This window comes from Pygocentrus nattereri, chromosome 12 (genome assembly GCF_015220715.1).
Source record: "Pygocentrus nattereri isolate fPygNat1 chromosome 12, fPygNat1.pri, whole genome shotgun sequence".
NCBI classification, from domain to species: domain Eukaryota; kingdom Metazoa; phylum Chordata; class Actinopteri; order Characiformes; family Serrasalmidae; genus Pygocentrus; species Pygocentrus nattereri.
The window spans coordinates 10,249,075-10,277,020 of record NC_051222.1 but is presented as its reverse complement, the minus strand read 5'-3'; the positions used below and the strand labels follow the sequence as shown (position 1 = coordinate 10,277,020).

Here is a 27,946-nt window from a genome sequence, read left to right as displayed (position 1 = left end):
AATGAATAATAAGTCTTAACAAATATTTATTCACAGAATTTGCTGGAGATTTTTATGAAACAATACAGTTTATTACTCAAGATTATGGGTCAGCCTTATCAGCCTGGGTCATGTTCCAACAATATCCATCTTTCCTCATATCCTAGTTAGAATGCTCAGAGTAACTCCCTAATGTACACATTCCGACGCACTGCATTGGACACGCCCTCATTAAACCTAAACCACACATCACTGTTTCCCACAGCTTTACCAATCTGCAAGGTCCCGTTCACTTTACCATCTTCACCTAGACAAGTAAGAGAAATGAAAGAGTTATGGAGAAAAAAATAAACAATGAATAAGTGATAATAAGAAACATTGAGCTGACAATGTTAACACGTGTTACATTATTAATATTGCTAATTGTTTTTAATGCTGTTTATCCTCCATATATCAATACATCCTCCTATAACCATTAGTTATAATGCACACTGATGTCCAGCTAGTCGCACACTGTATGTTGCTTTGATAGAACCCATAGCCCTCTTCTTCAAAAACAGCTTTTAGAATGTCTTTTAAACCAATGCCTTCAGCAGGCTACACTGGACAGTGCTTGCAGGAGATTATGGGAGATTATTATAACTAACAAAACACAAAAATAAAGTGGAAAGCTGTAGTTCCCCTTGAGAGCTTCCACTAGATAAAATATCCAGTCATAAATAAGTTGAAACTATTGATGGTATATGGTATGATATGTACACTCATTGGTTGGAACGTGCAACCACTGTTGCCCTCACTGAATGTCAGTGGTGAAACCTGGACACTGTGTTCATCCAAATGGAAATGTGATTTTTCATGGTCAAACTTTCACGTGATAAAAAGGTTATTGTTACTGAATTATTCAAAGTAATAAATACATTCTGAAAGCTTAATCTGTTTACATTGAAGCTTATATAAGGCACTGCAGAACAGAGTAATATGACAATATATCATTATTGTGATAAATTACATCACAATACATCTCAATATGCTTTTCTGGGCATATGGTGGACATCAGTAGTTAAAACCACTTCTCGACTGTTCAAATACAGAGAGAGCATTAAATTGGGATATTGCATTTTTGCTATATCGCCCAGCTCTAACGCACTTAAATGGGAAAACATCTTTCTTTAGGCTCAAACTTGAGCAAATAAGACAAAATAGTGACTAATTATTTGACAGCCTTATAAAAACATTGTCATACATATGTTTATGCAAAGAAAATGTGCTGGAAAACAAATAAGTACAGTAGAGAGAGTGCTAGCCAACCTGTTGCTGGGGTGACTGCAGGCTTCTCTTTCGGAACAATGGCTCGTCCAAAGAAATCCAATTCAGGCTGTAAAAACAACAGGAAAAGACAAAAACTGTCATGTACATCAACATAACCCCACATCAAAACATCCAGTTGATGCTTCTACACTGATCCTCTATTAACCCAATTAATCCCAGGTTTAGACCTTCAGGCACAAAGCTTACATGTATTTATGGTCAAGGGGTGAGGATTTGTAGTGGGTAATAATTTAAAGCAGCAGTGTGTAGAGGATTTCAGGTGGTTTAATGGGATTTTTAGAAGGATTGAGACGCATTTTGTTTACGGCAAAACACTAGCTAACAATAGCAACGCAATCAACACACAAGGATTTCCCTTGTTTTCACAAGTGGGAAAAGCTTTGGCAGCATATTTAGAACTGGTGGCCAAGACAAAGTCTAAAAGAACAACGAGGATGCAGGTTGCAGATTTGTGGTATAATAAATCATCAATTAATGCGGCATGGCTGCTGTGGTTTATAATGCAGTTTGGTGCAGATCACTCACCTTGCTCTCCACCACAGTCTGTTTGACTATGTTCTCCAGTCGTTGCTGGTGATTCCTGCTCGTCTGCTTCTTTGTGTCTGACTTCTTCACCTGTTGCTCCCCCTTGACTGCCTCTGTCTAAAAAAGGGAAAAAAAAATTCATTTATTTAGGCTTGTGGAGTTTGTGTGTTCTATGCTGCCCACATTTAAAGGCCTAGCTCTAATAGTCACAGGTAGCCACTGATTTTATTTTGGGAATTGAGGATACTGTGTGCCTAAAGTGTCTTACCCTCTGAGGGTTGCGTTTCTGGTGGGCTTGCTCGACCCTCCTCATCTTCTCTAGCTCCGTCTCCCTGGCTATGAGCTGCTTCACCTGATAAGTCAGCTGCTTCCGCGGGGGCAGACCAGGAAAACGCACCACATCCTCCACATGTCTGCACAAACACACATACACACACAACTAACCATCAGACCAACACCAACGCACAGACTGATTTTTTATTTACTTTTTCCCCCACAGGGTAGGCCTGCACCGCTACCAAGCACAAGAGAAAGAACTTTATTGATCCTGGAGGAAAATTAAGGGATTAGTCATGAGGGCTGTGACTCTGTTAAGGAAAGTGTTTTCACCTTGCGAAAATCCATCAGCAGTGCTGATCAAAGGAATAAATACAGTTCTCCCGAAGGGAAGTTCTCGAGGTAATGCAGATTTACTAGGATCTCCACTGTAAATCCATAAAGTCTTGTGCTTCCTTAAAAGTCCAGCAATGATGCTTGCATGTCATTACCCTTGGAAGGAAGGACATCAGCAGGGCTGCTGGAAAAATGCAGGGATCCTGCTTGGGTTTTCAAGCTAAATTTAAAAATGTGTTTAACAAAAGGAATTAAACGGTGGCTTTAAATAGTCCTTTCTGTATCCCGCTTGTACCGGGCTCCTGAAGCAATCACAGCTGTGCGGTTGTGAAACTGAGACTAGTTTTTTTTGGTGGAACTGATGAAACTGTTGGGTTCTTCATGAACACAGCATATGGGCACTGATACTGTGAACATATACTGAAACAGTACTAAATTTGCTCCTTGACCCAACTGAGTGATGGTTGGCAGAACGTTTGCGAGTCACGTTTCAGTCAAGCTTGTCCGTCGTCACACTGAAAGCATCCGTGTGATTGATGAGAGCTTCCTGAAGCTGCGCTCGATGTGAGAGGGCAGGCAGATAGAGGAAAGCGTAAACAAGCAGGAGAAGCAACAGAGCGATGAGCAGCGGAATTCCCCAATCGGATGTTACCAGCGTTTGCTCACAACGGGCCTGCAGGGACGAATGCTGTACAGTTCTACAGAAAACCAGAGAGAACAGTTTCACAAACTATAGATAATGTATAAACAGCCTGCTTTGCTAACCTGTCCTGTCACTGCATTTCATATATGCAGTACACACTGCACTTCACATATTTGCCATAGTGTGAACTAGAGGTGGGCAATATGACAATATTATCATCAAAATGAGCTTTTGTAGGCATATCGAAGATGCACATTTCATCAAAAAGAATTTTAACAAGGTCCCCCAATAGCTGTCCAAGGTTTCACCCCCTTGGTCCGGAGACTGCGAGCTCAAATCCCAACCACTAAGAGAGCATCCAATAACATGACAGCATAACTGGTGCTGTTAAACAGAATATAGGGATGTATACTAATAGACTGAATTAAAAATCTCCTACCACATTTTTGGTTGTGCCTGTTCGACCTATCAAACTCAAGAACAGGGGTCAACAACCCCAAAGTAAAAAAGAGCCATTTTGTCCTCTCAACAAAAATCAAACCACGTTGGAAGCCACAACATTTTATGTCCATTTTACCAACTTGGCTGGAAATATGTCTCAGTATGTGCTGATGTACTAGTATAGACTAAAAAAATAAAACACTTATTCTGCTCTGCTTTAAGATTTAGCTCAGCGATAACCGATTTTCTCACATCTCAGGAAACCTTTCTTCAAAAGTTTCTTTAAAAATGTCTCAGCGTTTGACTTTTCATGAGGCTGAAGTCGCTTCTCATTTGCCCAATTCTTTTTCAAATTTTCCAGTTCCACCTTGAATGGATGCAGAATGTAACTGCTCAGAATTTGAACAAGATTTTAGCTTCGCAACAGTTTCTTGTTGCATATTAAAGGTATGAGGAAACCAGCTGGAGTGATTAGAAATGCAAACAAGTCCATTCATCTCCAAATGATCAATGTTCGTCTGAAATCTTTCTCACTGCTATTTCGTTAGCTACCAAGTAGGCAAGATTGTAATCTGCGCTGATTTTCAGGGTTAAAGGGTGAATCAGCAGTTATACTCCAACGTTTAAGACCATTTATTGTTAAAACTGTTGAACAGAGCTTCATTCTGCTTTATTTTTACCTAAATATCTAATTTTGCTGTGGAGCCGCAGCAGGAGAGTAAAAGAGTGCTTCATGTCTGGAGCTACATGCTGCTGACCCCAGACCTAGAAAAAGTGTAAATATTGCAATAAACACAGTGTATCATGAAAAAATGTTGTGGTATTACATTTTTTTTGGTGCCCTCATTCGAAAAGAATTAAAATGACCAGTATTGACAAAAAATGGCCAAAAAACAGCCCAAAATGCCAAATTGGGGCACAGAAGCAGGCAATGTGGCAAAAACATATCACAATATTGTGACAGAGACTATTTAACATTATCAAAAACTACAAGTGCAACAACTTTTCTTTGGCCTTTAGCATTTGTGCTGTACTAAATCAAATTCAACAGGACCAATTTAAGCCCTCTGTGTAATGAAACCTGTAGCGGATCAATGTACTTGAAGCACACAAATTCTGAAAAGCACAAATAGATAATAAATATTGTCATATGGCCTATCCCATCTGCGCAGCCCAAAATCAGAACCTGTCCCACTTTACAAGAAGACTAGCCTTGTTTAGGAATTAAAATAATTTTAAAATCCTTATTATTTGTAACACATAAACAATGAAAGGGCAACAGTGACCGTATATCTGATTAATATGTATATTGATATTAATATGAAACTGACTGATGGAGAATGCAAGATCTGAGGTTTAACAGTATAGATGAATGTGGCCTCACTATTTGGCAAGCGATAGGTTTTTATGCGTTTTAATGGTTTTCAAGGTATCTATGTCCTGGACTAATAACAACTGATAAACTAACTTTAAACCACTCAAATACGTTTTCAGTGGTATTCTTAGTACCAAAATATTGACATATATCATAATTCCGCATAGAAATGTATTGGACATGCTGCAACATATGAACACAACACCACCAAACCAGAACACACTGAGACACCCACAAGTTAACCAACACAAACACCATCAAGGCAATGCAAACAGAGCGTACGAGTTTGGATCCTCCATTCCACTTTAGGGACCAGCTCTCCTATTCAAGCACTTCCATCTGTTTGTGTTCCTTTCACAGCTTTCTTCCTTTGGCTCCTTTACATAAAAAGTCCAGGAGTGCAGCAATACATCTTCAAGAAAGAACATTTCCCAACAACAGCTGTAAGAACTCGTCCATCGGAAACCAAGCATCTAGCGGAGAAGTTCCTGCGTCCCACGTGACCGAATCGATGAAAATGGGGGTGAGAGAGAGAGAGAGAGGGGGGTGAGAGAGAGAGAGAGAGAGAGAGAGAGAGCGAGAGCGAGAGCGAGAGCGAGAGAGAGAGAGAGAGAGAGAGAGAGAGAGAGCGCACTCTAATCTGTAGTACAACATAATCTCTTTCACACCATACAGCACAGGTGAATTGTTTTAAACCAAAACGTGGTCATGCATGTGCTCAGGTTAACGTAATCTACCAGCTCATCCACAAACAGCCACTACCTAAGTAGGACCGTGTTTGGGAAAGCAAAGCTCTAAAAAGAGTTAGCCAAACATTCGAAGAAATCAGGCATGACCTTGGGGCGAAAAATACACCGATCAGGCATAACATTATGACCACCTCCTTGTTTCTGCGCTCATTGTCCATTTTACCAGCTCTACTTACTGTATAGCTGCACTTTGTAGTTCTACAGTTACAGACTGTAGTCCATCTGTTTCTCTGATACTCTGTTAGCCCCCTTTTACCCTGTTCTTCAGTGGTCAGGACCCTAATGGACCCTCACAGAGGAGGTACTATATTGGTGGTGGATCATTCTCAGCACTGCAGTAACACTGACGTGGTGGTGGTGTGTTAGTATGTGTTGGATGTTAGTGGATCAGACGCAGCAGTGCTGCTGGAGTTTTTAAACACCTCAGTGTCACTGCTGGACTGAGAATAGTCCACTAACAAAACATATCCAGCCAACAGCGTCCTGTGACCACTGATGAAGCACTAGTGGATGACCAACACAAACTGTGCAGCAGCAGATGAGCTATTGCCTCTGACTTTACATCTCCAAGGTGGACTGACAAGGTAGGAGTGTCTAATAGAGTGGACAGTGAGTGGACACAGTGCTTAAAAACTCCAGCAGCACTGCTGTGTCTGATCCACTCAGACAAGCACAACACACACTAACACACCATCACCACTTCAGTGGTCAGTGTAGATTATATGCTAAACCAAAGCCCTCCCCAAACAAAATAGAAAGGGAATGCCACCAATTTTATTTCTACATAACTAAATGGTAAAGACAGTGTCATTCAGAGAGGTTTGCCATGAAACACGCCATTCTGGAGTAACACCAACTCAGCTGTTCACAGTGGTGGTGATAGGAACCAGACAGCCAAAGACTTTAAAGCTACAGTACAATTAGATGTGCAATTAGTTTTGAAGCTATTTAACTGGGCAGTCAACACGAATATTGGAATACATACATATTTTTAGTATAATAAGTAGTGATTTTATGTATCCCAACATGTTTGTTGTAATAAATACATCATCATGTTAAATCAAGTGTTCTCCTGAAGGAATTGAATAAATTCTTCAATCAAACTTTACTACTTTTTTTTTCTAAGTAAACAATTCTTGTTATTTTTTACAGTATGCATGATGCTCTCACAGGAATATGTTACACAAAACATACCTATTTGCTTCCTATAGCCTGGGACATAGGGTTAGACCAGTGGTGTCAACCACCCATTTTTCCGTTTTTGACATCATTTGAAAATGCATGTTGCCCTTTACATTTTGTGTAAATTTCATGATGAATGGACCAAAAGAAATGGCCAAAAATGACTTGGAAAAAAGTCTGGCTCCACTGACTTACATTAAAAGTAAACTAGGTTTTCTTCTTCTCCTGTAAAGTTACCGTTTTGGAGATAAAGTTTTCTTCAGTGCGCTAGAAGAGCCATACTAACAAATCTCAGCAGATCCACAGGTCAGCTGTTTTTTTATTCTGAATAGGACTGTCACTGGCCTGACTTGGCTCACGGTCCTTGTATTTAACACATCAAGGTTAAACGACTGGTTTACCACTATTTTGCTATAATCAATGCCATATATATATAAAAATCCTTGCTATCAATGTTGGTTCAACAGTGGCCTTGGATAGTAAATAAAACGGGTAGATTTTCATTGTTGACTTCGACCTCTGGTTCCTTTCGGCACCGTTGTACAGAGACGGTAAGTTTCTCTACAATAAACCATTTCACATCAAACCAATCTGTCCCGACTGTAGTGCTGACCTCTGAATTGCCTATAGTCAGAGTGCATTTCTGTGCTTTAAGCTTGATCTAATTGATTTACTTCCTGGTGGTACTTTGACTTAGAACCTAATCCTGATCCTAATCCTATGCCTAAATTTAATCCTGCTGTATTTTTAGTGTTTGGAAGAGACTCACTTGGTAGTGCAATAGTCATCTATGGACCACCTGTTAAATACACATCATATTTCTGATTATAGATGCCAACAGAAATAGCAGCTGTTATCTTCTTTAAATTAAGTATAATTGTGGTTACTTTTCAAAATCCCTGCATATTTCACTCAATAAACAAAGCAAACAAAGTACCACAATCACACAGGGCGCACCGTGAATACCTCTAGCATAGAAAGCATCCCACCTGTCACTCATCTAATTTGGTGCGACTTCCTTCCCCTGCAAAGAGCAAATGGCATTGCACTTTGAATGTGACTATCGATTATAGTAATAATTACATAATCCAACAATTATTTTCAAGTTTAATCAAGTAATCAGACTTTTTTAATAAATTGGATTAAACAAGCAAAATATGAAATTACGGCACTGTTTTTCTCTATGGGAAAAATTAATGGCCATGTGATAAACCTTTATTTCCTCCTTCAAATGTCATTAGCCACGTTTTAATGCAGCCTAATCATCCATTAATAATGCAACTAATAGCTCAATCGGAATAAAATATGTTCATGTAAACACCTCAATCGGAAAACACTGGTCTGATTGAGGCCATTCGGAACACAATTTCTAACTCACGAGGTGAGTAATCCTGTAAATAATCCAGTAAATAGAAGAATAATAACTATGTAAACGCCTGTATCGCAATTCCCAACTGGAAAGTTTAAGTTCGTTCTGCATGTGTACCGTGTCATAAAAGTTTAGAATGTTCAACATGGCGGAGCAGAAACTGGTATGCAGAGGAGAAGAAGCTTACGCTGAGCTTTAAAAGACGGCAGTGGGACGGACGTCCGGTTTATGTGTCTCAAAACACAACATCTTCCTCTCTGCCTTCTTTAACAAGGACATGTGAAGGATGTTTTCCTGAGTCTGACATCATTTTAAAGTTATTACAAACACAAGCACTGCTCACTGCTGCTCATCTCACTCTGACTGGACTCATGTGATGCTTGTTTTCATGGTAAAGTCTACAATAAGTAGTTCTCTATGTATGCGCATAATTTCGGATCTGATTACTTGTAGTGTGCATGTAAACTGAGGTTGTCCGTCAAATTGTTGAGAGAGCATATGAACACCTCAGTCTTGATCTATAACCAGAATGTATTTAATCAAGACTGGCGAAAATCCTTCCATGTAAACACAGCTAATGGGGCACTGGAAATGATGAAGTTGTTAAGGAACTGAAATCTGCCTATTGCTACAAGAAAGCTAACACTCTTGTGCAATCAACGTCATAAGACCTCAACTACAGAAGAAAGTAGAGCTGAGCCAATACTGACACACACTGCCAAAAGATGCGAATTTAAGCCCACTAGCCAGCTGCCCAGAGTGCACCTCTGTCGTTCAGATGCATCACACAGCAATGTGGTCTTGCAGCCATTTGCTTCAATCAAGCCGGGAATTCCGCACCTCGGGCGCTCCACCTGTCAGCATAAATGACTGCGATATTTCCTAAACAAGTCTGACATTCGCTGACGGAAGCACGAGTGCACAGGACGCACAAACGATTTGAGAAACTGGGATGTGAAATATATAACAATATAATATTAGATGCTAAAAAGTAAAAGTATTTTTGTTTACTTATCATATATCATTAGTACATACTATTATATAATTAATTAGGAGTACAATATTTAACAAATGAAGTAAATGTAAAATGTTTTACTGTAGAACTTTTTATTGTGACTCTGCAAAAGTGGTGATACATTTAATTTCACATTCCAATTTCTGACAGCAGCGGCAGCTGACCCATGCAGCTGATGATATAATATATATATATATATATATATATATATATATATATATATAAAAGACAGTTAGGTTAGATAGAGGTAGTACTGATATAGGTACTCGGTATGAGCCGAAACTTAATGATGAGGTGTATGTATCTCTATCGTTATCAGAAGGGAAAAAATTGTATCATTGCATCCGTAGTTAAAAGGCTTTGGCAGTATAATTTGAGTAATCTGACGAAATGTGACAGCGACTACTTTCATGAAATGCCAATTCACTGCTCTGTAACACATAGTGCATAGAGGTACATAAGTTTGTGTTTTTACTTACGGCTCAAGTACATAAGTATATTGGCCTTCAGGTGTCCGATCTTGTCTGTAGGTCAGGTTATAGTTGATCATGGTATCTATGAGCTCACAAAGCTGCTGTTTTTCCCTGGCGCTGTACAGCTGAGGATTTACCTGCAAGACCAAACAAATGCACAAAACGCACCCTTACATTATATACCGATATAATGTTCTGTTATAATATAATAAAATGCAATAAAGACCAAAGAAGATACACAGTAACAGTAGAAGAGAATGAACGAAGGCCAGATAACATCTTCGCCACATCTTTACTACCTAAAAACACTCATACAGACATGCACTCTCTCAGGCAGTTGGTTACCGGTCGTAGCCTGGGGCAGATGAGTTCCAACAAAAGGCTGAGGAAGTCCAAGCAGAGCGTGCTCAGGCAAATTCGACTCCGTATTCCAGGAGGGATCTCAGCCAACATGGAAATGATTGCATTCTTGGTGTGCTGAGTTTTTGTAAGAGCCTAAAAAAAAGGTTTAATTGTAAAAGTTACCCAAACAGCTTTAGAATCCCACATGCAACATTTCATCAACCTACATATCTAAGCTGTACAACGTCGGATGGAAGAAGTAGATTGTTAGGTGTTCAGAACAACAGACAGTTTAGTTTGGTGGTACAATAAAATAAAATCTACAGCATGCCTCAATATCTTGTATAAATATGCATTTTGCTAGAGGATACTGCAGGGTTTATAGCAATTTATAGTTCAATTTCTTTTGTGGTAAGTGTTCCCCTGACACAGCGTCTTATGCGGTTTACAAATCAGGATGTTTGATAAAATAAAAAAAAAAAAAGTTCTGTTTGACTTTAACTGGTCAGAATAAATAAATGCTTTATTTTCTAAGTCTCATGTGTCAAACACCATGCCCACTACACAATCCTATCTGGCCCAGAAAAATATTTTAATTTCCTAATAATATTCTATTAATTTTCGTTTGTTTCACAATGCACTGCACTACAGTCCCCAGCATGCACTGCAACGTAATGTGCTCCCTGACTCTTCTACCCCAACCGCAATCTATACAACAGCAGTTACACCTCAATTCCACAGTTCTACACAACTCCACACCACACACACTAACTGATTGATCCCAAGTATTAATGAACTTACAGCAAAGAAAGGATGCCAGATGTCTAGTTCAAGCAAATAGGTAGGTTTAAAAGACTGAGCTCCTTGGGGAGACTTACATTTTAAAATGTAAAATTACATTTTAAAAAGTATTCATGTAATATTTCAAGGTCTGCTACAAGGGTCTATATAAGTTTTTGCATATTTTGGCTAAAAAAGGGCCAGATGGCCATAACAACATTAATTAAAAAAGAAATAAAACCATTTTTTCTCTGGTCCACAGATTGGTTGGGATCCATTTAATATAGCCCCTTTAGTGGTTGAGTTTGACAGCCCTGTTCTAAGAACTCTATGTACACTGTAGATGGTCTCCTTGACCTCTTTATTCACTAAGAACAAAGTTTGGTGGAGGAGGGATAATGGGCTGGGGCCGTTTTTCAGGATTTGGGCCCCTTAGTTCCAGTAAAGACTAATGTGTATATTTAGACAACTTTGTGGCGACAATTTAATGAAGGCTCTTTCCTGGTCGAGGATGACTGCCCCTGTGCACAAAGCGAGTTTGGTGTGGAGGAACTGATGCCTGCCCAGAGCCCTGACCTCGAGCCCTCTGAACACCTCTTAGACGAACTGGAACGAGTGTGAACCAGGTCGCCTTGCTCAACATCAGTCACAAATGCTCTTTTGACTGAATGGGCACAAATTGACACATTCCAAAATCTTGTGCAAAGCTTTCCACAAGAGTAGACGCTGTTTTAGCTGCAAAGAAGGGCCCTTAGTTTTGGAATGGGATGTAGAACAAGCTGATATAGGTGTGATGGTCAGGTGACCGCATTCTTTTGGCCAGACAATGTGGAGACAACAGTAGTTATGGAAGAATATATTTGTGGGCGGAGCATGGATAGGTCAATAATGTCTTACCTCGTAGTGGCTGTTCGGGTAGCTGATGCGCGGCACAGAGTTGGCTGCAAATAAATAATGGAAGGCAGCAGGCAAGAAGGGAAGGTAGCGCATGAGCGAGTAGTTCTGTCCGTGTAAAATCCACTCATTCATGAGGTCTGAAAAACAGAGCCAGTCCAGGCCGGCGCACACCCCCAACAGCCCAGGGTCTTTCAGCTTCATACTAAGGAAATTATCATAGAGGCCCTGTGAGAGAGAGAGAGAGAGAGAGAGAGAGAGAGAGAGAGAGAGAGAGAGAGAGAGAGAGAGGGGAGAGAGAGAGGAGAGAGAGAGAGACACAGAGAGAAAGACAGAGAGACAGAGAGAGAGAGAAGAGAGAGAGAGAGAGAGAGACAGTGAGAGAGGAGAGGGAGAGAGAAAGAGAGAGAGAGAGAGAGGGAGAGAGAGAGGGAGAGAGAGAGGAGAGAGAGAGAGGAGAGAGAGAGAGAGAGAGAGAGAGAGAGAACACATGTAGGTCACAGAGGGAATGATGTCCATTCATTTGCATGAACAGACTTAACTTTTGCATGCTTTTCAGCAGGTGATGCAAACGGAGATCGGCCATGTTGGAGGAATGTATTGGCACATACCTGAAGGGAACACTTCAAAAGCTACTGTTTAAAATATATTTACAATTTTGTAATAGAAAAAATGCAAAATTATTTGTCATTATCATTTATTGCTTCTTTTTATTACATTTTCCTCAACTTATCACCTTTGATGTTTAGATTCTAACTCACTTTTAATAATTGATCTATTTCCCACGTTTTATCACCATTTATGGGTCTTAAGTGCCAGAGTGACATCTGAAACACCACTGGGTAAAAGTTTCTTCATTAAACATTAGAATGGTTACAACAGGTTTGAAGACTTTAGGTGTTAATGCAAGCAAATTTATTGTCAAATTCACAATTAACTAGAGATGACTAGACTGAAGCCTTAGCATTTTATTTTGGCATTAATTTTACTAAACTGAACTCTCTGTCTCATAAGGCGCTTTGTTTTCCAACATGTATCCTAATGCTACTTTTACTGGGCTGAGCCTATCCACTTAGGCTAGCTGGTTAACCTTAAATGGTGCCGCAGTTACATTTTGGTACCGCTGATGTTCCATTTAATGCGCAAAGGAACACTGGTCACCCCCCTCTGGCCCAAACTGAAACTGCCCTAGATAAACAAAATATTTCTTCTGTCAGAACAAACCCTTGCTTGTTTTTTGTTTTTTTTGTGATCGATATTTTATTAGCTAGCAAGCATATAAATCACAGGAACTATTATTCACTAAGCCGACGATACGCCCACAGGATTCTTTACAGCAGTAATAATACGGAGTTAATCGTTATTAAGATTAAGTGACCCTTATTAGTCCCACAACAGGGAAATTTCAACTCTGCATTTAACCCATCCATGAAGTGAAACACCACATACACACTAGTGAGCACACACACACTAGGGGGCAGTGAGCACACTTGCCCGGAGCGGTGGGCAGCCCAATCCGCAGTGCCCGGGGAGCAGTTGGGGGTTAGGTGTCTTGCTCAAGGACACCTCAGTCATGTGCTGTCGGCTCTGGGGATCGAACCGGCGACCTTCCGGGCACGAGGCTGGATCCCTAACCTCCAGCCCACGACTGCCCCATTATTACTATATGCTATTATTAGTTAACAATAGCAGTAATATTAATGATGACAGTAGTGATGGTCATGTCACACTCACAAAAAAGGAAATATACTTGTGTCGTTATGTGCTTTTTTTTTCTTTTTTTAAAAAGAATTTGAAAATGTCAGCACCTCTTTACAACAATTTCATGATCAGTGGACAAACAGAAAAGCTCTAAAATTACTTCTTAAATCTAGTTGCTTTAACCTGCATTTAAAGTTGAGATCTGTTTTCCTTCTCCTGTAAAGTCATTTTGGAGATATGAGGTTTTGGTCCAGCAACAGCGACATATAACTGCAAAACTCATTTCGATGTTAAATAATGATTAACTGGTATTTAGTGCATTTTGACCCAATTCACAGATTTGAAAACTTGCCCCAATTTTAATCAAAACTACATTAAATTAGAATTTATGTCCATGAAACTTGTGTGTAGTGTTATGGAGGGAGGAGCATTAAGCTGTGGTTTTGAAGAAGAGGTTAAAATAAGGCATAACCCAAAGGACCGGCTGTTCCTTTATGTCCACTGCCTCGGAAATAAAGTGGACTACTTCAGATGCTTCAAGTTAGGCAGAAATGATGAATGTTTTCTTTGGACAGCAGTGATACGTACCTGTGTAAGTTTCTCATGCTCTCCATTGGATGAGGCCAGGTGAATGATGTGCTGAAGTCTTTGAGTTCCCTCTTTAAATCCCACCTCCTCAAGGCCTCCAAATACATCTCCACCAACCCGTTTCCTAATAGACCAGCAAAATACATGAGTCAGAAGACTCTATTTCACTCCAGTTAATATTTCTATCATGAAATATCATGTACAAATTAATGTGTACCTTTTCAGTCGAGGAAGTTGAAAGATTTCTTGCCACAACGAGAAAAGTCCCTTGTTCTGGTCCTTTAACCCAACGCACATAGAACTCACGACACGCTGATCCAACTGCTTTTGGCCACGGCCGTGTAAAAACTACGCGCATAAAGAAGTGTTTATGGTAAACGATACAAATTACACCACACCATTTTCACTAAAACTTTACCACAATATCTTTGTAGCTTTTTAACAACACTTATCTGGTTTCTGACACTGTATAATTTACTGCCATCATTAAAAACATCTTATGTAGTTTGACACTACTGATCTATGAAAATGGACAAAACAGTAGTAGCAGTATGTCAAATGGTGACAAAAACCACAAAAGCAAGAATATTTAAACCTAGGAACCACACAATTTTAGGCCAGTATGTGATGATTTCAGTTTTCATGATGCTGAACTGGAATATCGCTGCTGTCGGATCAAAACCTTGCATCTCCAGAATGGTAACTTTACAGGAGAAGAAAAAAAAAAAAAAAAAAACATACTTTACTTTTAATGTGAGTCAATGGAACCAGAATCCCCCTCCCCAAATAATTTTGGCCCGTTTCTTTTGCTCCATTCATCATGAAATTTACACACAGTGTAAAGAGCAACAGTTATTATCAAATTATGTCAAAAACTAAAAACATCAAACATGGAGATAAAAGGTTTTGTCCCGACAACAGCGATATGGTTCCATTATTTATAGCTCCCAAGCTAAATTTCAAAGTTTTCACACAACATTTCAGACACCAAACATGTTTTGGCAAACTGGTCATTTGTTTTTGGCCAATCTAGTTTTGGTCGCTATTGATTAAAAAAAAAAAAAAAAAAGCAAACATCACCTGTAAGGTGTTGATGCAGGAGCGAATATCATTGTCTGTTTTCTCACACAAGGCCATCAGAGTGCCTGTGTCTGCTTTCATTCCCTGCCGCCGTGCAATCTACACAAAAGACAGGTTGCATTTACAGTAACAGTCTGTGCATCTGTGTAGCATAAAACAAAATACAAAACCAATTCTAAACAAGTTGGGACATTAGGTAAAATGTACATACACACAGACAGCAATGATGTGCAAATCCTTTTGGTTCTGTATTCAGCTGAAAGCAGCACAAAAGCAACATATTTAATGTTTCAGCTAACTTTTGTACATTTTTTGTAAATATACGTGCTTAATCTAAATTTGATGCCTGCAACATGTTCCACAAAAACTGCCATGTTTACCAAGTAGTTACATTCACCTTCATCACTAACTTTCAGTAATCTGAGAACACCCCATTGTTGTACTTGTAGTAATATCTTGTCCCCCCATTCTCGCTTGATATAACACTTCAGCTGCTCAACATCCCAGGGTCTTTTTCTAAACAAATAGGGACGTCACTGAAAAAGACGTTGTCTAGGTGGCAGCATATGTTGCTCCAAAATGCATATGTACCCCTTTGCACTAAGAGTGTCTTCACAGATGTGCAGGTTACCCACTAACACACCCACATATCACAAGTAATGCTGGGTTTTAAACTTTGCCTTCGTAACAGTCAGGATGGGTCTTTCTTCTTTAGTCCAGAAAACACACAACTGTGTCAGTCCACCGTTAAGGTTTAACCCCGAGAAGCTGGCAGCGTTTCTGAATGTTGTTGATACATGACTTCCGCTTTGCACAGCAGTCTTAACTATGCAAGGTTTTTTTTCTGAAAAGGGTTATCCCAAAGTATTCTCGAGCTCATATGGTGAATACAGAAGTACGTTGGTTTTTAATGCAATGTTGTCTAAATGACACACAGACAACTAACACTGCTTTTCAGCCTTGCCCTTTATGCGCAGGGATTTCTCTGGATTCTCTGCTGAAATCTCCAAATTTCACGCAATTGTGTTAAACATTCTTAAACTGTTAAACTATTTGCTCAGACAGTTATTCGCAAAAAGTGGCGACTAAGCCTTTTATGAATTCTCCTTTAATATCTAATCATAACAGCATATTACCCGTTCACCTGCATACCTGTGGTACGTTCCAAAACAGGTTAATTCCACAGATTCATTCCACAAATTGCCCTGTCCAAACCTTTCTTGGAATGTGCTGCAGGCATCAAATTAGGAAAAATCAATAAAGTTGATACGCCAACGTATTAAATATATCTTTTGTGCTGTTTTCAGTTAAATACCTGTAAATGACAGTTTACACGTCACTGTGTAATCACTATTTTATCTGCATTTTGTTTAGTGTTCCAACATCTTTGGAATTGGGCTTGTGGTATATGAGCATTACCTCTGCCAGTCTTTGCGCAAGGCGGGAGGGCTGCGTCGGGGGGAAAGTTAAAAGGAATGCCTGCTGCCTCAGGGGCCTCAGAGCAGGAGCATAACTGTTAAGACAGACAGCCAATCAAATTTTAACCTGACTCTTGACCTGATATGATAAACTCTTAGATGAGGTGATGGATAGGAGGAGCTTACAGATCATTGCAGATGCAGATAATTGGCCGAAGCAATACAGACTCTTTCTTCTTCTTTTTCTTTAAGGGATTTGAGCTCGACTCCTCTCCTTCCCGACTGTCCTTCCTATTCAGAGTCGCCAGCAGGATGTTGATGGCAGCCTGCGCCAATCAGACGGAGTAGCAGACAGTGAGAGGTAATAAACAGGCAACAAGACAAGCGTCTTAGTGAGGCAGAAGGTGGGACTTACAGAGGGAGCCCCATCGATTTCATCAATCACAAGGCAGTTTGGCTTCTCATTCGCTCCCAGCACGGACTTCATCTGTGTGGCAGTGTCAATGCGTTTCTGGAAGAGCTCTGCACTGCGGTCATCACTGAAGGGTAGACAAGAAAAACAAAAAACATTTCAAGTAAATAGCAAAAGGGCAGAGATACTGTGCTGGTCATGTGTTAAATTTTATTTCCACAAATTTTTCTACATTTCTATGCATTTAACTGTTGAGATGTAAAGAGTTTTTAGTAATTTAGGGTGGTTTGATGTGAAACAGTAAACTGTAGAGAAACTTGTGGATTTCCTCACAGTGGTGGTGATAGGAACCACGAGTTGTGACGTCAACAAAGCAAATATGACCATTTTATTTACTATACAAAATGACTAGTAAACCTACATTTTTCTTCTACATTTAAATATGTAATGCTACTGACAAAATAGTTACACATCTGAAAAATGGGTTTTCACTGGCATCACATCACCATGTCTGTACCTCTCTGCCATGAACGCATTTAAAAATGATTGGTTTTAAGAGGCGTTAAACAGACATCTGGTTCCTATAAGCTCAATCTAAGTCAGTGTGTTTCTCTAGAAATTAATTACAGAGAAAGTCTGAAAACTCAGTGGAATTCCTCTCTAATTTCGTTCGGAATTTCGTTAATGAAGCCCTGGGTGCAGGTGGAAGAAATCAGAAGAGTTTGTGGGGCTGTATTACCAGAAACACTTTAGGCTATTTGGCCGACTACGGAGTTCTAGCCTTAGCTTACCGCTCCAGTTCTAATCCAAAGAACCACAGCTGGGATTGGCTAATCGAGTACATCTGGGAAAAGTGGAAAATTGTGTACATCTGATGTTTTCTTTGCTGAGAGTAAGAGAATTATATGCATCATCACCATTCAAACGGCCAACAAATCACTGCCAATTTGTTTAAAGGCAAATTTTAACTGCTGAGTTTTGAATCAAGTTTAATTACTTGAAAGAAATTACTTGACGGCACTTAATAATAATAATAATAGTAATAATAACTTGCAACGCATAGAGATGGAGCAAAAACATGGACTGTTGGGGGTTCTCAAAGGACCAGTTTGAGAAAAACTGGACTCAACAGATTCTCCAAAGAAATTCTGAATGGGAAAGTATGACACGGCTTCTTTACTGCCCTCCTGTGGTGTATAAAGCATATTAAATTTCATTATTCAATTTTTTTAAACTTTCATGAAAATGAAAGTTTAAAAATCGGAATGCAAACTTTCTGACTATATTTTTTAACTGTAAAATACCCATGTCATATATGAATAAAATAATTTTATTTCAATAAACAGCACTAGACTGCCTCAAGGAGTGGGATTCCCATGTAAACGTTACTATGTGTGAGCTTGTTGGACACAGTGAGAAAAGGAGTGCAGTGCTGTAGTTCGATGCATGTGTGTAACTGTTACCTAGCATTGATTTCAACAACATTGTATCCTGCATGTCTGGCGATGATGTGCGCTAACGTGGTCTTTCCCAATCCAGGAGGGCCAGACAAGAGTGCTACCTAAACAGAGAGGAGAGAGGAACAGCTCAGCAAAGGCACAGAGAAATAAAGTTGGTGTCAAAAAAGTAGCTAAAAAAATATATAACAACTGCATTTTTGTGTTTCATACCTTATATTTGGGCCTTTTGTGCTGGTCTAGCTCCGCCTCCAATATCTCTTCAGTGATCTGGCTTTTAGTTTTGAAGCGCTGAGCTTGATTTTGGTTGTGTGCGTTGGGAATATTCGACCTGACCTCTGGAGCAGCCGGTCGTTGCTTCCTCTCCCTGCCGAAAACAACAGTGTCCCAAAGCTTCAGCCATTTCAACAGGCAACGATTGGTGAACTGTGGAGGCACAAAGACACACAGGCACAGCTTTAAACACATTCGCACATCAATAGAGATGTTCGAACACATTTCAGCTGACAGCAACTGCTGATCAAAAATTTATGCACACATACCTATTAAACCCTTTTAAATCAAATACAGCTTAGAAGAAAGCAAAGCAGTACCAAGCTGCAACATTCCTGTACATCTACTGCTGATCTCGGGGAAGGAAAATCCAACTATGACCAAACTTGATCATCCAGCTCTGGTAGCCAACAAGCTTAGCATTTGCACATGCATGTCTTAATCATCACACACTGGCCTCAAAGCACGTTGAGTTGCTGAGTATCTGAAATAGACCTGTTTATCTGATTTCTGCTGCTGTATTGCACTCAACTTAGTGTGTCTAATGTCATTCTTATCACTCACATCATCGCTCAGGAGCTCCATATAATGCTGCGGTGCAAAGCGATCCACCCATAAACGAGAGGAGGAGCCTTCATCTACAGCACCATCATCATCCTCTCCGGTATCCTCTTCTGCTAGAAGCTCTGGATCTATACCACTAAAAACAGTGGAAAGACAAAAAAACTGGCACACTGGAGCATAAAACCAGCAACTACATATACTGTCAATACAAAAGGATCCCTTCCTTTTTCATTTTAGGGCTTCACAGATCAGTCATAACATTCTGACCACCTCCTTGTTTCTACACTCATTGTCCATCATATCAGCTCCACTTACTACATAGGGGCACTTTGCAGTTCTACAGTTACAGACTGTAGTCCATATGTTTCTCTGATACCTTGTTAGCCCCCTTTTACCCTGTTCTTCAGTGGTCAGGAGCCCCATGGACCTTCACAGAGCAGGTACTATTTGGGTGGTGGATCATTCTCAGCACTGCAGTAACACTGATGTGGTGGTGTGTTAGTGTGTGTTGTCCTGGTAAGAGTGGATCAGACACATCTGTGCAGCGGGAGTTTTTAGCCCGGCTCACTGTCCACTACAGCATTTAGCAGACGCTCTTATCCGGAGCGACTTGCAAGTAGTAAGTATTAGACACTCCTACCTTGGAAAGTCAGAGACCACAGCTCATCTGCTGCTGCACAATTTGTGTTGGTCATCCTCTAGTCCTTCATCAGTGGTAACAGGACGCTGCCCACAGGACACTGTTGGCTGGATATTTTTGGTGGACTATTCTCTGTCCAGCTGTGACACTGAGGTGTTTAAAAACTCCAGCAGCACTGCTGTGTCTGATCCACTCAGACCAGCACAACACACACTAACACATCACCACGTCAGTGTTACTGCAGTGCTGAGAATGATTCACCATTCACATAGTACCTGCTCTGTGAGGGTCCATGGGGGTCCTGACCACTGAAGAACAGGGTAAAAGGGGGCTAACAAAGTATCAGAGAAACAGATGGACTACAGTCTGTAACTGTAGAACTATAAAGTGCAGCTATATAGTAAGCGGAGCTGATAAAATGGACAATGAGTGTAGAAACAAGGAGGTGGTCATAATGTTATGTCTGATTTCTGTAAACACACAGAAGGACGCTCTTCAAAACTCATTCCCCAATTTTACTGCTACAGGAATTCTAGCGCAACTGAAAACAGGAAATCAGTGAACGGAACCCTCACTGAGTTTCTGAAAAATCACGGACTGGACTCTCTTGTTTAACATGTGCCAATGATCAATCGATAGCTGTTTGTTAATGTTAATGACAATCAATCAAGAAAAGTCCTTAAGGTTTGCAACCCTAGCTCCTATTTTTCATCAGTTTAACAAAGCAAAGATTTTCCCTAATTGACTGGTAAGGATGGTCAGAAGTTTGATAGCAGACTACACGCCTAGCACAATATGGGATGATTCCAAAAGGAGCGGTGACTGTGCCGGTCTGAGAGTGATCCTAACACATTCTGAGATGATTTGTAACCAAGAAAAGACATGCGGTTACGTGAGCTACACTTACCTGTTCAAAAGTTCTGTTAGCCTTTGGGATTCCTCCACCAACTGCCGGTGGCGCTGCAGACAAAGCACAGCCATCAGAATACATGCTGTCTGGGTAGAAGTACTGGTGTACACATGTGTGTTTGTCTTACTTTTTCTGCAACTTGCTCTTTGAGGACCTCTATGGGTACAGCCAGGAGTCCCAGTGCACTCTGGGAATTCCGGAAAAAACGTGGATCTGGTACCTGAAATATAAAACATATATATATATCAGTGCATATGTCTATACAAAGAACAAAATGTGCATTATATATCGCTGTATGTTGGAAGAAAACCTCGTATCTCCAAAATGGTAACATTACAGAAGGAAAATACCTACTTTACTTTTAATGTAAGTCAATGGAACCAGATTCCCCCCGCCCATCATTACGTGTGTGTGTGTGTGTGTGTGTGTGTGTGTGTGTGTGTGTGTGTATATATATATATATATATATATATATATATATATATATATATATATATATATATAACACACACACACACACACACACACAATATAACAAGTCACATTCCCAACACATCAAATTTAACAACTTTAAAGAGCATCAATTTGTTCTCTGTAGAAGACGTGTTAACTTCTTTTCACTTCAACAAAACACGTCATGTGTGTCAAAGTTTTATTTCACTGAAAAATACTGACTCCAAACTTTGGAACACTAGCGTATGTTAGTGGTAGAGCTGAATGATTTATAGCAAAATCGCAATTTGAAAAAGTGCCATTTTTTAAACTGCAATTTTAAATAAGTCCTGCCTTATTTAACATTGTCTTAAGTTTTCATTGAGAAAATTCAACCTTATGAGTTGGCAGTCTGGCACACTACATTCAGCATTCAAGCTTCTATGAAAGAGTCTTGAAAAAAAAAGTTTGTGCTGGTCTTTTTTCTGAAAAAAAGAATGCATGCAACTTCATTTATAGAAAATAATTGACGTTACCTGCAAGTGTAACACAGGTCAGAATAACATAATTAGATATTTTTCCTCCAAGTTGTTCAGCTCTAGTTAGGGACTTTCTTTTAATCATTAAGGTTTGTTAAAACAGTTGGTGTAAACTCTTGGCAAAGTTATAAATATGTTAATTGTCTCTGCATAAGACACAAACATTTCTGAGTCAATAAAAACAATAAAACATTCCTTTTTGGGACTATGTTTACATAAGCTTACATATAATCACTGCTGTCAGAACAAAACCTCGTATCTCCACGTTTTTTTTTTCAGTTTTTGACATAACTTGAACGTACATGTTATCCTTTACACTAAATTTCATGATGAATGGACTAAAAGAAACGACCCAAAAAAGTCTGGTTCTACTGACTTACATAAAACTTACTTAAAAGTACAGTAGGTTTTTCCTTCTCCTGTAAAGTGGTCATTTTGGAGATGCGAGATTTTGATCACACAACAGCGATCAATGTTTGTTTATTCCAGCGGAAATAAGCACCTTGTCATCCTCCTCCTCTTTCTTGCTGAGATAAACTCTGTTGCCCATCGAGTCTGTGACAGTAACGTAATCCCCCATCACCGGGGGACGTTTCTGTGCATGACGGGCTGTCGTGGTCACCCTCTTAGGCGATTCCTGTAACGCAGCCAGGCCACTGATGTCCAACATGCTGGCTGTCATAGCAACCTGTGGCCTATCAGGAGAGAGAGACAGCGCAAACGCAGGCCTGCAAAAGAGATCAGACAGGAAAACAAGATCTTTAAAAGGTCAGTGAGTTTTCCTTCTATACCACAACTTCAGAGTTAGTTTTTCACATCAATGGCAGATTAACAGCTCATAAAATGCTTCAGTTTGCTATGAAATGATGTTTAATGATGATCAATGAAAGAACTGATAGTGAAGATAGTGACTTTATTCTGAATGAGACGCGGCAGAAGGGAGGGTCTCTGGGCTAGCTTTGTGGGTTGGTTGGATGATATGTTGGGAACATTGATATTACCAAAATTTTGAAAATATTTTTAAAAGAAACATCACCTAACAAAGTTAAAAAAAGGTCCATTTTGATTTCATATCGACTTTGACAGCGCAAAAGAAGCACTTGCCAAAAGTACCAAGCACTAATATGAGAGACTGAAATAAAGCAGTAATGAAGCAATGATGGGATTAACTTGACAAATCTCTCTCTTGAAATTGAGATAGTTTTGTAAAGTTTTAAGTATGCTTTACTAAAAGGAAACTGTTCGACACCACCGTGTGGCCAAGCTATAAATTGCAGGTTTTTAGTGCAGGTGCCAAATTTACATTTACATTTACGGCATTTGACAGACACTTTTTTCCAGAGCAACTTACAATTTGATCATTTTACACAGCTAGGTGAAGGCAGTGTTAGGAGTCTTGCCCAAGGACTCTTATTGGTTTAGTGTAGAGTGGTTACCCAGGCGGGGAACTGAACTCCAGTCTACAGCGTAGAAAGCAGAGGTGTTACCCACTACAATTTACCAACCACAATTAGGCCTATAGACTCTCAAAACACTCTCACTGCATCATTTGGTAACTCTGAAAAACACATGTTCCTCAAACAGAGCTGTAATATTTTATTACAGAGAGGAATGGAGCACTGTAGTTAATGGAAAAACTATATTAAAGAGGAATTGCACTTATTTTTCAAACTTTTTGCTAATTAAATGGTTACGTTATAAACAAAGTCACTCACAGTGGTTTGATGTAAAATTCTCCATTCTAGAAAAACTCTAGAACTGTTCACAGTGGTGGTGATGGGAACCAGACATCTAAAGAGTTTAGTGCCTCCAGAAGCTCCCTCACAGAAAGTTATTACACCAAATAGTTACAAAGACATTGCAATTGGTGGAATAAAATGACTTGGATTAAAGATTACTAGGCCTGAGATGCTTATATACACACTGTATTCAACAATCTGATGAAAATCTCCCTTTACATGCTCACTATAAGTAATCCTGCAAAATGACGTACATGTGTGGAGAACCGTTTAGTGTACCATTATGGCGAACATCACATAAGTCCAGTCAGAGTGAGATGAGCAGCAGTGAGCAGTGCTTGTCTGTTTAACTGCTTTAAAATAATGTCAGACTCAGAAAAATGTACCTCCCAAGTCCTTATTAAAGAAGGCCGAGAGGAAGACGTTGTGTTCTGAGACACGTAAGCTGGACGTCCGTCCCACCGCCGTCTTTTAAAGCTCAGAGCATGAACTTCGTCTCCTCTGCAGACCAGTTTGTGCTCCGCCATTTGGAAGGATATAAACTTTCACTATGACTCGACGCGCATGCAGAACATACTTAAACTTTCAGACTGCAAATGTAATCGGATTCAGGCGTTTACACGGACGTTATTCTTCTATTTAACTGATTATTTACAGGATTACCCACCTCGTTCAATCAGATAGAAACTGTATTCTGAATGGCCTCAACAGGACTAGTCTATTCCGATTGAGGTGTTTACATGGATGTATTCTATTCTGACTGAGCTATTAGTCGGATTATTAGGCTGCATGTAAACGTGGCCAGTGTTGATGTTTATACACATTTTGGGAGGCTGTACATGCAAGACATTTTTACCTGCTCCTGTCTGACTTCTCATACACCTCAGGGGAGGAAGGAGGAGTGATGCCATCATCCTGCGTGGCATCAAACTGGAGCTTTTTAGCTACGTCCTGCTTATGCCTCTTTGCCTTCGGGGCTGAAGAGAGACAAACATTTTAGACATTATACTTACACCCATCCTTTCTATAGATAACAGTGGCATATCTTTCTGTCAATATAAGCAGCATGCCAGCCAGTCTTGGTGTACAACATCTAGAGCTCTAAAGGCTAAAGGATCTAGCCCACTAGAATCTGGCAATGTAGACCTACAGAGTATACCTGACAGCTGAGAAAATGGCCGATGAATGTAGGTAGGCGTGTGGAATAATACAAAAACATGAATTCATTTTTAAGAGACATGACATGCATGTGTACATTACTTTTTTCCTGGGGTTATATAATTATTATTAAAAAAATAAATCACAGTAATTACCTAACATTTTATCAAAATATTGCATTTCTTAAAATGTGAATTTCTTCACATGTTCTGAATTTCTGACGTCTTGGAGGAAGCTTGTGTTGGCCCTCACCCTCCTAGCTTTGGTGGTATTGTGTCACTGGGGTAGTCCTAACTAGTGGGTGGAACTAAATATGACTAAACTGGGGAGAGAACTGGGGAGAGAACTGGGGACAGAACTGGGGACGGGGATGATAGACTAACTGTCCACATAAGGATAGTGTGCATCACTCAGGGCTTTTTGCAGTTAGGGCTAGAGTTGGAGGCCCTGCCATACAGCGCAGAGGTCTTTATCAAGAGCTGTGAAGCTGCTCCAACAAGAAAAACAGCAAGAAAGGGACTACTAGTACTGTACCAACATAAAATCTATATACACACTGCACTGTATCATAAAATCATTACATAGGTGCCACATTATCCATCATCAATGCAAAATGTAGGAACAATGACTTTATCAGTAGCTTCTGTTGATCAAAAAACATCCACAACAATGATGCTAATTCCTTCTAGTTTCCATTATATGTTGCATCAGGCTCGTTCCACCTGGAAGACGTCCTCGGTCTGCTCTTCCTTCTGCTGTGCTGTGGCTGTTGACAGCACAGTGAGAGCTCCTGAAAGCTGAGCTGAACTGCAGCTCTGGTAAAACTGCAATTTGTTCAACTAAACTGAATGGATGATATTTCAAAGAGTCCATGATAACGTTACTGTGCGTGTTTGACATCATGGTTCACCAAATTAACTACTACCAAACACTATGAACGCAAAGATTTTCCACTCAACATTTTACATTCTGTGCCACAGTAAATCCAAACTAAGCAGGACAATTTTTTGTCATGCAATACTGTCACACTGGCCACCTCTGCATTATAAAGTGATTACATAATCAGCTGTAAACACAGTATATGTCTCAGTCAACTCACTCAGTGACTCCTCTCCATCACACGGTGGCGCTGTTGCTGTGTCTAAGGCAGATGTGTCTGCAGCTGGGTTCCTTAATGGCAAGTCACCGGACATAAGAGCGTCTTCAAACGTCTGTGGCGCGGACTTCTTGTTGCGGAACTCTGATACCTTTCCATGGTAAGGTGGCTCGATTGCTAACGGGAAACAGAAAAGGATACAACACAGCTTGAGAACTTCGCAGTGAGACCTGCTAAACATTTTAGACTTATATGTAGATGCAGGGCTTTTATACAGCTGCATCATATATGCACTATAAGTCCAAAAGTTTGGAGACACCTACTTCTCCGACACTTCCTGAAAGTATTATTATGGGGATTGACTACTCTGGGAATGCTTTACACTAGATGTTGGAACACTGCTGTGAGGATTTGATTGCATTCAGCCATAAGAGTGAGGTCAGGTACTGATGTTGGTCAGTCCAGGACACTCGAACTCATCTCAAAGGTAGGGGATGGAGCTCCATCACTCCAGGGAACACAGGTTTCATTACACAGTGAGTATGATTAGTCTTGTTTCACTGGATTTCATTCAGTTTGTAAAACATCAAATACACTTTTCGTATAGGTTTATTATTACTATTATTATAGTATTTGTTTTTTTATATGTGGCACGTCTGCCACATACAAACACCAACTTATTAAATCTCCAAAAAACTTAATATCACATGGCATATCGTGTACTGTAAAAATGTCTTGAAGTATCGCAATATAACATGTTTACCTCATCACCCACCAATAAAGAGCCAGACTTCCTCAGAATGGTGGTGATAGGAACCAGACATCTGAAGCATTTAGCACATCTATAAGCTATGTCACAGAAAACTATTACATGAAATGATCATAAATGTGCTGTATGGTGCCTGAGAGACTGATTCACTGCTGTTTTGCTCTTTGGACTTGGCCAAAGAAATGACTTTTAAAATCAATTCATGGTGGAGGGATACAGGCAGGATGCTATAAGGCAAAATAGTGCCCAAAGAAAACCTCCTTTTTTAGATTTCCCACTACATTTACGGCATTTGGCTGATGCTCTTATCCAGAGCGACTTACAGTTTGATCATTTTACACAGGTAGGCCAAGGTCGTGTTAGGAGTCTTGCCCAAGGACTCTTATTGATATAGTGTAGGGTGTTTGCCCTGGTGGGGATTGAACCCCAGACTACAGCGTAGAAGGCAAAGGTGTTACCCTCTCCCATCACCAACACTGTCAAGAAATCTGAGCAGCTGGGCTTCGCTAGAACAGCGCACTTCACATCAAACCCCTCCGAACGACTGTTCACGTCTCAACCACTGGATTCTGCAGACATTTTAGACATTTGGTGGCGTTTCCCTCTCACAGAGCTCAAAGGAACAGCTGGGTTAACTAGTTAGTTAGCTAACCTAGCTGCCCCAGACATACTGAGAGATCACAGAGCCTCGTTTCGTTTAACGCTACAGAATAAAAACGTTTTGATGTGTTTTAATTGTACCCGTGTGGCTTTCTCGGTTTGGGGAGACACAAGGCGTCAGGAAACTACAAAGCAAGAAGCTAAAGTCAGCTTTTTATTTGCCTCAGGCGTCAGAATGTAATGCGGAACGGGTGAATTCGACCAAGACGCTGCCTTCAGCCTGGTCTACGGAGCGGACTAGAGAGCGGACTTACAGTCCATTTCAGCCATCACCTCCAGCTCGTCCGCGAACTGCTGCTCAAAGTCGTCCTCGATGCCGTACATTTCATCATATTCGTCCATGTTGGCGGTGATTTTGTTTCTGGAGCGGTTCAAAAATGTATATTTAATATGAACGTTTTCTACGGTGTCTCTATATATCGTGTCATTTGTAAAGCAGCTCCGGTTTTCGCGCTAAAGTTTTGTTCGTTGTGTACACATCCGGGTCATTCTGTAAACTTTCTCCCGCCGGTTCGAGCGCCTTGATTGGGTAGTTGCCCTCACGTTCTCTCTTCTGATTGGTCGGTTTTGCCTTCCATCAAACGACCCGCTCTGGCTGTGTTCTAAACGACGTTAATGAAGCCTATGTAGGGCACTGTGAGGAGAGGACAGCTATAATGAACGTTTAGTGGCGTTGTTCCAATACGAAGTTGAAAACGGTCCTTTTAAACGGACCCTGGTAAGAGAGACAAAATCTACCAGCGTATGGCTAATATTATCATGACACGACCATTTTACCACACAGGTTGCTAAAAGAATATTT

The 27,946-nt window shown here is 40.2% G+C and overlaps 1 protein-coding gene across 1 annotated transcript; it reads right to left on the bottom strand.

The window, feature by feature from the left end:
- Window positions 1-8: 8 nt before the first annotated feature.
- Window positions 9-27,614, bottom strand: chtf18 (CTF18, chromosome transmission fidelity factor 18 homolog (S. cerevisiae)). Its single transcript, XM_017717292.1, has 22 exons — window positions 27,399-27,614; window positions 25,719-25,892; window positions 24,318-24,438; window positions 22,225-22,450; window positions 20,879-20,971; window positions 20,749-20,801; window positions 19,202-19,337; window positions 18,578-18,790; window positions 18,371-18,468; window positions 16,911-17,034; window positions 16,682-16,821; window positions 16,497-16,590; window positions 15,078-15,176; window positions 14,215-14,345; window positions 13,998-14,121; window positions 11,712-11,936; window positions 10,038-10,187; window positions 9,699-9,829; window positions 2,102-2,246; window positions 1,834-1,950; window positions 1,288-1,354; window positions 9-286 (listed from the first exon to the last, which is right to left on the bottom strand). The coding sequence occupies exons 1-22, from the start codon at window positions 27,484-27,486 to the stop codon at window positions 156-158; spliced, it is 2,880 nt and encodes a 959-aa protein (XP_017572781.1). The 5' UTR covers window positions 27,487-27,614; the 3' UTR covers window positions 9-155.
- Between the last annotated feature and the right edge of the window lie 332 nt (window positions 27,615-27,946).

What these genes read in the sequence shown, in the direction of transcription:
- chtf18 (XM_017717292.1), bottom strand. Translation starts at nt 27,486, where the DNA reads ATGGACGAATATGATGAAATGTACGGCATCGAGGACGACTTTGAGCAG. An exon ending in TGATGGAGAGGAGTCACTGA is followed by an intron (nt 24,439 to 25,718) that starts GTGAGTTGACTG and finishes GTCTCTCTTCAG; the next exon opens with CCCCGAAGGCAAAGAGGCAT. An exon ending in AAGAGCAAGTTGCAGAAAAA is followed by an intron (nt 20,802 to 20,878) that starts GTAAGACAAACA and finishes CTTTGTCTGCAG; the next exon opens with CGCCACCGGCAGTTGGTGGA.